Source organism: Lycorma delicatula, chromosome 1 (genome assembly GCF_047948215.1).
Source record: "Lycorma delicatula isolate Av1 chromosome 1, ASM4794821v1, whole genome shotgun sequence".
Lineage (NCBI taxonomy): Eukaryota > Metazoa > Arthropoda > Insecta > Hemiptera > Fulgoridae > Lycorma > Lycorma delicatula.
This window is the reverse complement of record NC_134455.1, coordinates 113317718-113331078: the sequence shown is the minus strand read 5'-3', so window position 1 is coordinate 113331078 and position 13361 is coordinate 113317718. Positions and strand designations below refer to the sequence as shown.

Here is a 13361-nt window from a genome sequence, read left to right as displayed (position 1 = left end):
ATTAATTTTTTTTAATATTACTCAATCGCACAGTATAATATTTTAAAAGAAATGTGTAAACAATATTCTTGTAATATATGGTAACAATGGTCATTCAAAGGTTATTATTATTGAAGGTAATTATTGAATTACCTTCAATAATTAATTAAATTAAATTTTGATATTCATGGGATTGTGTACTTTCACTGGGTTCCTGACAGTCAAACTATTAATCAAGATTACTACCTTGAGGTCCTTGCTCAAGTATGTGAAGAAATAAGAAAAAATGACCTGAATTATGGAAGAACACATCATGGGTTCTTCATCAGGACGGCTTACATTGTATTGTCTGTCAAGACGTTTCTAGCCAAGTTTAACATCCCAGTGTTAGACCATCCACCTTATTTGTCTGACCTGGCACCATATGACTTTTATCTGTTCCCCAAGGTCAAATCTGCATTAAAAGGAACAAGATTTCAGAAGCTGTGAAAGCGGCACGTGTCATGAAAGAGCTCACAGAGGAAGACTTCCAGCACTGTTTTAAACAATGGAAAATTTGTATGGAGCACTGTAGAGATAGAGAAGGGGTATATATTGAAAGGGATAATAAGTAAATATGTATAAATTTAAATTAAAATATTTTACAGCATAGTCTTGTTATTTAATAGCCGTACCTCGTATATTGAATAAAATAATTCTCTCATATTGTTGTTCATACTAGCAATGTATACTGATCTAGCCTCCTACGCATTGTCATTTCTACTCTTGCATTACCTTTATCAAATTTTATGTTAACAATTCTATTATTTTCTGACCACGGATCCTACCTGATTTCCAACTTATTTCTTTCCTACTATATGTAACCTTAATGTATCCATCCCCTTTTAAATTCTGTTAATCTGGCAGATTAACAGAATTATCACTCTTGTATACTTATATTTTCCAGTCACTCCTTCTTGACCACTTTCCATCTGGAGATCCATTAGAAGACTCTTGTCTTTTACCTTTAGATTATTTTATCTGAGTGGATGCCATCGTAATTTATTCTAGAAAGAAAAGGAATGAAGCGGCACTTCCTTGGAAGTTGCAGCTTTTGCAATTTTTCAGCAGTATACTATTCAAAGCTAGCATATGCAAAGTTTGAGTCTATTTTCAGGCCACATCAAGCTTTATAAAAGCTTGATGTGATAAGTGATGTGATGTGTTTACTATATAAGTAATGTGTTTACTTACAATAAGTGATGTGTTTACTATCAGCAACTAATGAGAGAACTACTGTTCCCTCTCTATAGATGCTTGTACATTCATAACCATTATGATGATATTCATATATGGCCATCTTTTCTCGAAAGCATGCAAAGTTCCATTGACAATGATTCTTAGGGGAAGAGGAAAACATTCCTTAGCTTGAATTCTTAAGCCAAGGGTCTGACATTCATTACTGCATTTTTTTCTTAATAGCTGCATTTTTACATGTGTTATTTAATATTATTTTTCATTTTTTATATGTTTTTATCTTTTTCTCTAGTTTTACATTAACCTTGCATTTGTATATTTTTGTGTTTCATTAAATACATGTATACATTTAGGATTTCCAAGAATGGTAAGTTCATAATCGTCTTATTTATTTGGTCTATTATAAAGAAACAACAAACAAGAAACCTTACGCTAAGAAACCACTGATGTTCCTGAAAGAAATGATTGGAACAGGTGGGGGATGTTAATTTTGAAAGAGAAATAGAATAGCAGTGGGTGGCAAGGAAAAGAAATTTGGAGTGCTAGATGAAAGTGGTGTTTGCTTCATGCAATACTGACCCATCAGTAGGTGAATGACATTGCTGGAAGGAGAAGAAAAAGAAAATTAGTACTTTGCTGATTGGTTTGTTTTTCTTTTCATATAATTTGTTTAAGCTGTTTAATTTGATTGTTTAACAGAGATGGTTAAAATAGTGCCTTATTTAACTCATATCTTCCATCTAATTTTTTTTTTTTGCTACATTTTGCTTCACCAGATTTCATATTATACGTCCAAGAAAGCTGATTATGATTTCTGGTGCAATTTTTTACTCTTCGATCCCATTTATTCCAGTGTAGTATGTTTAGTTATTATTTGTTTATTACTTTAAGTTCTGTTGATGTTTCTAATGCATGTAATCTTGGTTACAAGTAACGTAACCACATTACATTTAATGTAATGTAGTTCTGAAAATAACTAATATTTTACAGTACATGATACTGCATCATATCATATTGGTACTTCTGTGTACTGTTTCATAAGTCATTTTAAACACATTCAGTTGCATCGAAGGTGTTGTAGCCTTGAACATGAATTGTAATTGTTTCCCCCCAGGTAACATATTTCATTCCAGAATTGCTACGTTTGTAATTTTGTTTGGAAGAACTGTTGATTACTGTCAAAAGTGGCTTGTGTAAAATCCATATATATTTGTTCATTTTTCTACTGAACAGTGTAACCCTTTTCTATCCATCAAGAAAATCTATAATTGTTTATAATTATGCATTTTTTGTAGGCAGTTTTTGAATATGTGATAAATTGAAAGGTATAAAAAAATCCCAAGCATATGTTGGGAGTCTAACTCAGGACCTTTAATATATCAGGTTTACTTTAATATTTGAATAATTATGGTGATTTAAAATTAATCAAACATGTAAATGTGCAAATATATTAGATTTTATGTATGTAATTTGTTTTTCATTTTGCATGCTGTATACCAACCATAAAAATAACACATATTTATGGAAAACCTTTAATTTATGGCTCATTAACAGGAATATTTTATTATCATATGTTGAATGACATATTAAAGACCCTGAATTTCATTTAGAAAATTTTGAAAATGAGTTAAAATTTTATAACATAAGAATATTGTTTTGTTTTTACAGTCTGGTTGGTCAATTCCAGTAGAATTGGTAATTGGACCTGATCTCGGTATATCATATATGACACATCGGGCAACTGTGGTAAGTTCAAATTCAATTGAATTTTTCAAAATTTGTTCTCATTTAGTCATGGAATGTATTTGTTACTAAGACTTGTTTTTTAATTAAATAATAAAAATAAATTTTTATAATGACTTATACAATGATTGTACTTTTGGAAGAATCTTGCACTAATTGCTGTGATTTTGATAGGAACTCTGGGATACATAAAAAATCTGGATTGAATTAAATATAGGGTATCCAAAAAAAAATTATTGTACTACCTACAATTATGGTTTTTCCACAGTAAGAATAGATCATTACTTTATAGTTTTTCCATGGTATCAAAAAAAGTATTTTTTTTTTGTCTTCAGTCATTTGACTGGTTTGATGCAGCTCTCCAAGATTCCCTATCTAGTGCTAGTCATTTCATTTCAGTGTACCCCCTACATCCTACATCCCTAACAATTTGTTTTACATATTCCAAACGTGGCCTGCCTACACAATTTTTTCCTTCTACCTAAAAAAGTTTAAAAACTAATTTTAGAAAATACTATAAAAATAATTCAAATACTATGCTAGAAAATAGAAATTCTAGAAATACTATAAAAACTAATCCACTACGTTCATTCACCTCTGCTCCATTGATAGTGGGTACAATGTATAGATACCATGTACAGTGTACAGGGTCATGAGGAATCCAACTCTTGCCAAGCACAAAGCAACATATCAGTGTCAATTTTAGTAAATACAATGATGATTCTCGCCTTCAAATCTTTCATGTCAGCAATACAAGAATTATAAACACATTCTTTGATAAAATCACATATAAAGAAATTTACAAAGGTGTTTAGTCCAGTGACCTCAGTGGACAGGCTAGGCTGTTGAACCATTTACAATAATCCAGTGATATGGAAATTTTTACTTAGAAATCCACATACAGATATAAAGCTCAGTGTGGCGGGAGGCCACCTTGCCTGAAGGCTAAAGTTAAATGTAAATTTTGTAGCTGAGGATGGGAAAAATTTTCCAACATATCAAGGTAAATATTGCCGGTCATAGTTTGTTCATGAAAGAAAACTGCACTGCTCACTCTGTCACTCATACATCTCCTTATTATTACTTTTGGACAATCTCTAACATCCTTGGCACTGAAATGCAGGTTTTCCAAGCTCCACATTTTGGTTTTTTCTTGATATACCTTTACCAGTAAACAAAAAATAGGATAACAAAAAAGTAATTTTATTAAGACTAGCGTCATCATCTTAAGCATGATAGTAGCAGAATTCTTATAAACAATTCTATCTTCTTGTGCAATTACCAGTAATAATGAAGTTTAAAATGATGCAAACATTTCTTAATACATTATGAGCAGTTGAACAAGGAATGTTTAATTCATATACTACCTGAAATGTTGCATGAACTGCAAATAAATGCCTTTGCACTTAATCAAAATTTTTGTCAGATGCTCTTGGCCATTATAACCTGTCTTGTGTTCAACACTTGCAGGGGGTCCTAAACTTTTCATACTGTGCATGAATAGAAGGCCATGATGGTGATGCTCTATTATATCATGTTCTAAACTTGCTTTGAACCATGCATCCGATTTCATTTCTATGAATTATTCAGTATGCTACACTTTTTCTTGAGCAATTATGGCTGCTACTGAATAAAATAAGAATAATTCTCTTTTGGCAATGAGGTGACGGCATTTGTCACTTCCACATGACCAAGAGCACCATTCGTAAAACTTTTAAAATTATAATCTGAAATAAAACCTGCCCATAATATCCGCACTGTATTTTATTATTCTGCTTAAATTGTTATTAATATTTAGAATTATAACAATCTTTTACAGATACTCTGTACTAATTATAATGTTTTTCATTTTTGTGTACTAAATGTTTGTTACTTTTGTTATATTTGCTTGAGGGAGGAAAAGGTAGGTAGAGAGGGTAGCATTTTCTGATGGCAAGTTTGTCAAATAGAAAAATTGTTCTCTTTGTTATAGTTCATGTTACAGTAGATGTCAATGACAAGTGACATGATTCTAGCATAATAAATTTACCTAAGATAGAAATCATCAAAAATGTAAAGAGTGCAACAATTTATTTATTACCAAAGAAAAATTATTCTATGTTATAGTTCATGTGACAGCAGATTCACTGACAAGTGGCATGATTGAAGCATAATAAATTAGCCAAAATCTAGTGAATATCTGTTTAGTGTAGTCGGAAATAGGGAAAATTTGTAATTGTTATTTAAAATCTTTTTAAATCTCTTCACCCCTGTCAAGGTCAAAATTTGAAAAATCTAGAAATTAGTTCTTAGATATTCCCATGAAAATGACACACTCCAAAAATCAAGTTATCTTCATTTGTTACTGAAAAATTAAAATTATTAATTTCATTGTTACTTCATTTTAACCCTTTAAAGTTGGAATTTCAAAAAATCCTTTCTTAATGTAGATTTACACTAAAAGAAGAACTTGTGTACAAATTTCATCAATTTGTCTTCAGTAATTTTTGCTGGGCATTGAATGTGAATTGTCACATGTTGTTTTATATATAATACTAACTTTGTATTTTGTTTTCTTTGACTGTGGTCTTTGTTATTTATTTTAATGTTTTCCTTATTATACTACTAACTATTTTCATTAATTAAAACTGATATAATTTTGTATATCTATTGCAAATATTGTATATTCTATTGCAAAATAAAATAAATTGTTTACTTTTTCTGCACTATCTGTGGTTAACATATCTTCTAAATCTTTTTCAACATTCACCATTGTTCATTATATACAAATTAAAAACCTTTCTCTCATAGGTTTGTAAATGAAAGACTTCAGAAAATGCTCTGTACTGTCATTTTTCTGAGCGTTTTTTATTCAACTTATGAAACAGTATTATACCAGTTTTACCCAAGTTTAGACAGAAGTATAAGACTCTTTCAGGATATTCTGCAAGCTCCTGCTTTCCAATAGGTTCGTGCAAAACCATGTCATCTGTTTACATTAGCATTGCCAGAGATTTCTAATTGTCCATTGAGATGGATCTTTGAGTTTGTTTTATGAAATATTATGGCATCCAATGCAAAGAGAGAGAAAATTAAAGGCAAGAAGCTATCTCCTGGTAATAATTTTAAAATTTTTGGCTCTTCAAATCGTTTTTGTCCATTGCTTACATAACAGATGACAGTGGGCACTTTTGAGTACAAATTCATTAAAATTCTTATAACTTTGCCACTTACTCCACTCTTTTACAGCTGTGACCACAGTTTAATCTGATTAAGTGAATAGAATGCTTTTTTAAAATTATAGATTCTCTGAACACATACCTACTTTTCAGCCTGCTGATACTATTGACAATTTTATTCAATACAAAACCATTTTCTCAGCATTTTTTTCCACACCTAAACTCAGGCTACTCGTCCAGTAACATTTGCAGCCCACTTAGTTACTTAGTCTGTCATTCAATATGTTAATTAACAACTTTATCATCAAAGTGATCAAACTGTAATTTTGAGAATCCTTGTTTATTATATTACTGAATAAATTCAACAAAATGTATTGCACTCCTGTGAATTACTTTTAACAAATTTTTAAAACTATGTCTGGGGTTTTATTTCTTTTGACCTTTCTTATCACCCCTGAAATTTTTCTATGAAATTGAAAAATACCTACCCAATATAGAAGTTGCATTCTAATCATCACAGTAAATGTTTTTCGGGGATTTCCCCCATTCACTAACTGATGGTGGTTTTGATTGAATTCTTGGATGATTTTTCCTCATAACTTCCCAAAACTTAAGACCTTTATTATATTGGTTAGTCCATTTACAATTTCCTTCCAGAAAGAGCTTTCCCTCTGTGTAATTAGTAACCTTTATACATCTTAACCTTGATATAATTGTATTAAAGCACAATGTTACACAGGTAGTCCCTACAAAGACAGACTGAAGGAGCAATTTTTAGGGTCAAATTAACTGCTGCATGTTATGGGAGGGGTTTTGAATGACTATACAATTTTTGACAGTGATCAACATCTCATGTGTAATTGTATGACCCAAATGATTTTGTCGCCTAACATTCAAGCCTAGTATAACTTTTTTACTTTCAGTATACACAATTAATACTACTGTTATATTGTCCAAGCTTGACAAAATATTTACAAGTGTAGTACAATAAATTATATCATTAGGAACTCATTTTATGTATTTTTTTATGTAATTGGGTTAGCATATTCATTTTATTTTTTCTCCTAAATCCTCATTCTTTTGGCTTCACTTAACTTCCATCTTATCATTTTCCTCCTTCATTTGGCTTGTAAATTTGCACAATATTTGTTAACAAGCAAGGTATATTTTTTGTATTTATTTTAAAATTGTATTTGTGTAATGTTTTCTTATTAATTTTGTGGAATATTATCTGAGCTGTCAATTGCAAATGACAGTTAAAAAATTGAAAATGTCAATTATCTGACTAAATTGAAAATGTTCAATTATCAAAATTAGTGTAATACTGAATTTCAAAATTAGGATTACTGAAATGAAAAATATGTATAATTATATACAAATCATTGACTATCCTCTTAAACTTTTCATTTTGTTTAACTTCTTTTATTATAACTCATACAATTAGAAAAACATTTTAACTGAACTAGTTTCTGACTGGTCAGCCTCTTATTTACTTTTTCTGTTATATTTGGGATTATCATTAGTAACATTATGTAATTAGGTAAAGTGTATTTGTAATAATGTCTTAATTAAAATAAATATAATTAATCTCAATTTAAAAAATGAATATTATAAAGTTAGAATTATTGATGAGATTACTTGTATAATCCAACATTTTTTGTAACATTAGCAAACACTTAAATTAGTACGTGGAATTGAAGTTAGCATTTCAGGGATTTTTTTTTGCTGTTTGTTGTTCTTGTTCATTCCATGGCGATTAAAGCAGTGTGCTAAGTAGTATAGGCTAATTGCACTGATGTACATGAAGTTACAGGCAGAAAATACAAGTGTGCAGGTTTGTGAGAAATTTCATATATCACATCAACTGATTTTTGCATGCAAGTTTTTTTTTACATTCAGTTGAAGATTCTTTTCCATTACACAACCACTGATTGATGTGATTATTAGGATATTTTTTGTTATTTTATCTGTAATAAAAATTTCTTATGTTAATTAATTTTTATTCTTGTTTATTTTCTGCTGGCCCATCAATGCTGACCTAATTTTTCTATTCATATTTCTTTTATTTACGTACCCTGTATTTAAGGTTGTTTTTTGTCTTTTTATTTTTTTTATTTTAACTATAAGAAGTTATGCTTATTGAATTATATTAAAAATATGTCAATATCTTGTCATCATGTTTTACTTGGTTGTTTTCATGTACATTTAATTTTTTTATAGTCTACAAAAATGGCTGAGTTCAGTAGTGTACAGAGTCTCCAGACTTTAGTTTCAGACTGTTCTACGCATACTAAAGCAATGCTTCAGCTGAAAGTATCTGGTGCAGCTGAAACTTTAACTATTACTTGTCCTACCTTACCTCAGGCTGAAAGTTTAGCTGACCTAATAGATGGTTATTGTAGGCTTACCAATAACACTGACACTTCATTGTGGACTCGTGAAGGTAATTGAAACATTTAATTTTACTGTTTGTTTTGAATTAATTCTCTGTGTGTGTGTGTTTCATAAATATATGCTATATTTATCTTAATTATCGATGAATGTTTTTTAAGAATTATTTTTTTTAAGGAATTAATTTAATCTTTAATTCTGTTCTGCCCATTTAGGATATTATATTGATTCATTTTCTTGATAAACTTGTTTAGTCTTTAGAAATAGAAAGATTTTTTCACGTTACTATAACTAAATTATAATATAATATACAATAATATATCTTTAATATAAGCTTTTTTTTATATATACATAATTTTTATCAAATTACTGGTAGAATACAGATGTCTGCATTCTAATTGATACATTTCCTATAATATTAATAATTATATATATTATTTATATATGTAATACCAGGTTACAGAGTAACAGCTTAATGACATGATATCAACAGTACTCTGAAGAGATGCCAAGGCAACTGTTCACAGTCTGGCATGTAAGTCTAAAGGTACTGATAAATGTGTAGTCTTGAACAGACTCAGGCTGACCACTCCTGAGATGTGTGGTTAATTGAAACCCAACCACCAAAAAACACCGGTACCCACAGTATAGCATTCAAATCCAAACAAAAGCAACTGCCTTCTCAAGGACTTGAACCTTAGAACTCTTAACTTCAAAAATCAGCTGATTTTGTGATGACAAGTTTAACCACTAGACTCACCTGGTGGGTTAAATATATATATACAAAACATAATATTTAATTTTTGTAATATGTAGAATAATTATATCAGTTGTTAACTGTCAACTGTTGTTATATATGTCTTTTACATCTTATAAAAGGATCAGGTCCTACTTTCACTTTTTATTTGCAAATTTTTTAATTGTATTTGTTTACCAGAGTATACTTTGTAAAATATATTATCAAAGTATTCTCTAAACAAATTTACTAAATAGGTTATAGGTTATACAAAAAACATTAAAAAGGCAAGTGGGAAAACAAAAAGCAAAAGACTCTCAATTAGAGAACTGACAAAGGTTTTAAAATTGCATCAAGTTACTGGAAACAGACAGGAGAGCTAGTTTGATCATTAGATAAGAGTTGAACCAAAAGAGTTGCTTGCAGTTTGGAAGTATTTAGTGGGTGTAGCATGAAAAACTCATCAACTTTTCATACATCTGTGTAAAGATAATATCATCGTATTATCTTCAGAAATGTAAAATATTGGGCATAGAAGGGATAGAATTGAATTTTAATATGTTGTCACATCATGAAAATTTGTAATTGGAATGCTCCAGAAGAAGAAAAAATATTCATATAATTTTTTATGAAAAAAATTCATTTTCTTGGTGCATATTTCTACATGAACTTACACTTGTGCATTGACAATAAATTGTTAATTTTGAAAATCCTAATGAGGAATTGAACCTTGAAGCTTCTACGTATTGTATGATTATATTATAGATAAAGCTACTATGCGACTTGGTCACACGATATTGGTCACAAAAAATACTATCTACTTTACATTTGTATATGCTTATTTGAAAATATGTACTCAGAATGAATCCACAGTTATGAATATTTTGTGTATAATATTTAATGTAAATATCATTTTTCTAAAATCGATCCTTTCAGAAATCTTATTCCTCTGCACTATACACATTATATTAATCTGATCAACCCAAGTACAGAATTAATAAAATGAAATAAAATAGGATGATATCTACCTTATTCCATAATCCAAGCAAGAGTGCTTTCATGAGTACCTCGCATCATCAGTTGCATTATAATTTTTCAAATAATTCGTTGTAAATTGCACATTAAAATTAAAATTGAGATTTAAAATTGTTAAAATATTCTTTTCCAATTAAATCAAAACAGAAATAAAACTAAAAAAAAAAAATTTTCTATTCAAAATTTAAAATTGTAAATTAAAATAAAAATTGCATATGTACAAAATATGAAGTCATTAATAAAAAAAAAAAACATAAACTTTAAAGTCGAAATTAAAATTAATAATAAAAATAAAATAGAAATCCATGTAGATTAGCTAGCCAAAGTTATGTGACTGTACAGAGTTGAAATATTATGAATCATCAATATCTAAAGAAGTGCTGCTATCTACAGCAGTTTTTATGATTGTGTCATCCTCATATTCTGTAGGTAGGTTGATCAAATAAATTTACTTTTATATGTATAAATCTAAAATCTTTCTAAGATATCAGAAACTTTATTATTTGTATTAATATTGTATTTCTTAATTTCCAGTACTTCTAAATTTGTATGAATATTGGATATTGAATGTGTATTATTAATAGAATGATCAGAAACATTAGAGAAACCCAATTTTATACTTTTATAATATTAAAGTGTTCATCAGATCTAGTTTTAAAGGATCTAGTGGTTTTATATATATAAATATGGTCACAATCATTGCACTTTATTTTATACTGTACTGCTTCATATGATTTACATAATTGTATGGTATTTATAAAATAAAGTGCAGTGATTGTGACCATATTTAGGTAAAACCATTAGATCCTTTAAAACTAGATTTGATGAACACTTTAGATATTATAAAAGTATAAAATTGGGGTTCTCTAATGTTTCTGATCATCTTATTAATAACACATTCAATATCCTATATTCATATAAATTTAGAAGTACTGGAAATTAAGAAATATGATATTAATACAAATAATAGGGTGTTTGACATTTTAGAAAGATTTTACATTTATAAATATAAAAGTAAATTTAATTTTATCAACCTAGATATAGAATATGAGGATGGCACAATCATAAAAGCTGCTGTAGATAGCAGCACTTCTTTAGACATAGATAATTTATAATATTTCAACTCTGTACATTCACATAACTTTGGCTAGCTAGTCTACATGGTGCCTGCCTCCGTGGCACAAGTGGTAGCATTTTGGCCTTTCACCCAGAGGTCGTGGGTTTGAATCCTAGTCAGGCATGGCATTTTTCACACACGCTACAAAACACTCATCTCATCCTCTGCGGAAAGAATTGCTTGACTGCAGACCTGGTTTGATTTAATTGGAAAAGGATCTCTTAATTGTAAATCTCAATTTTAATTTTAATGTGCAATTTCCAACATACAACTTTAATTTTAATGTGCAATTTCCAACATACAACTTTAATTTTAATGTGTAATTTGCAATGAAAGATTACAAAAATTATAGAGCAGCTGATGATGCGAGTTACTCATGAAAGCGCTCTAGCTTGGATTATGGAGTAAAGTAGGTGTCATCCTATTTTATTAATACTGTTCTTGGGTTGATTGGATTAATATAATGTAATTTTTATTAATTAATATTTGTTATACCTTTAGAAAATAATGTTGTTTATGTATTCATATTGTTATATTTCTATTTACAAGCTATCATTTGGAAAAGGTTTCCTTGTCCTTGCTCATCCAAAGGTAGGATTTTTCAAAGAAAGTATTCCTTTTATTCTGTTCTTTTCCTTTAGAATTATTCATCAGCATTTGTTTATTTATTTGTTTATTGAGATTGAAGAGAAAATTTATGTATAAAATTAATAGTATATATTTTGTTCAATGGTGATCAACTTTAGACATAAATAATCCGAATGTTACAACTGACTTGTTGTTTTATATGAATTTCATAATGATATTGTATCGATATTGATACAGTATCCGTAGTCAATTATGTGTCTTGTTGACGAACAAATTGATTATAATACCTGTTTGCTCATGGAAGCATATGTTATTTCGTCTTATTTGATTGGTTTGTTATAAATTTCTTCTCAACTGTATGATTTTACATTAAGAACATTGTCTATTTAGTTAATAAATGTAATCCTAAAATCAAAATAAACTTAATGAACATTCTGGCTAAATTATCTGTGTAATGTATTTATGATTAAATAATATTAAAACAATAAACTAAACATTAAATAATTATGTTTCTATTTATTGATGATCCGTCACCTCTATGGTCCGATGAATTATCCTCTCATTAGATAGAAAGGTGAGATTTGTACAATACTTTTTAATGAGTTAAGGGTTTGTGTCAAACCAGTCCATAGTCTTGGCTCGATTACTTGATTTGTTGAAAAAGTTATCGTTTGTTACTTTGAATGTTTATTCGCTTCAGTAAAGTTAATACCAGCTTCATAGTTGATGCATATTGTATGAACATTTCAGGAAAAACAGATAAAAAAATTAATAAAATTATTGTAATATAATTTAAATGTTATTATCTAAAGAACTACATAAACCTACAGGAAGACTATCGTTAGGATTTAATTGTTAAGAGCCCTGTAAATATTGGAATTCAGTATAATATCTGATAATGGTTTGAGGTTTCTCAAAAACATTCCTCATCTAAACGACCTTGCATAAATTTTAAGTCTGTTATAACTGCATCCAAAAAGTGATTGATATTACTGACAAAATTATGTCTGCATATGGTATAGTAATAATGATGTTTGCTTACTTTTAGAAAATTGTAGTAATTATAATAACATGAAAAAAGTTTTATTTTTTCTAAATAAATTATATGCTACCAACAGAAAGACAAAATTGTCAAATAAATTATTTCAAAACATAGTGGTAACTAACATTTTTTCTGAGGGGAGTAACAATTACTTATATTTTACCTTTTTTTTTTAGCAGAAAGATTAACATTTAAAATTATTTATTTAGTGCATATACATTATGGGATATATACAAACCAAGAAATGAAAAGAATTTCAGGACAAGCTCTACCAGTGAAAATAACGAAAAAAGTTTATATAAACATGATGTACCTTTCCACGTCAAGCTGTCCGGT

The 13361-nt window shown here is 28.9% G+C and overlaps 1 protein-coding gene across 7 annotated transcripts in view; it reads left to right on the top strand.

Annotated features, from left to right (window-relative positions):
* The window catches only part of Fak (protein tyrosine kinase 2 Fak), a 227234-nt gene that overhangs the window by 163051 nt on the left and 50822 nt on the right, over positions 1-13361 (top strand). For all 7 annotated transcript variants that reach the window (XM_075359313.1, XM_075359320.1, XM_075359340.1 and 4 more), the window contains exons 8-9: positions 2884-2961; positions 8337-8559. In XM_075359313.1, the coding sequence (XP_075215428.1) occupies positions 2884-2961; positions 8337-8559 (301 nt within the window). The remainder of the gene's footprint in view (positions 1-2883; positions 2962-8336; positions 8560-13361) is intronic.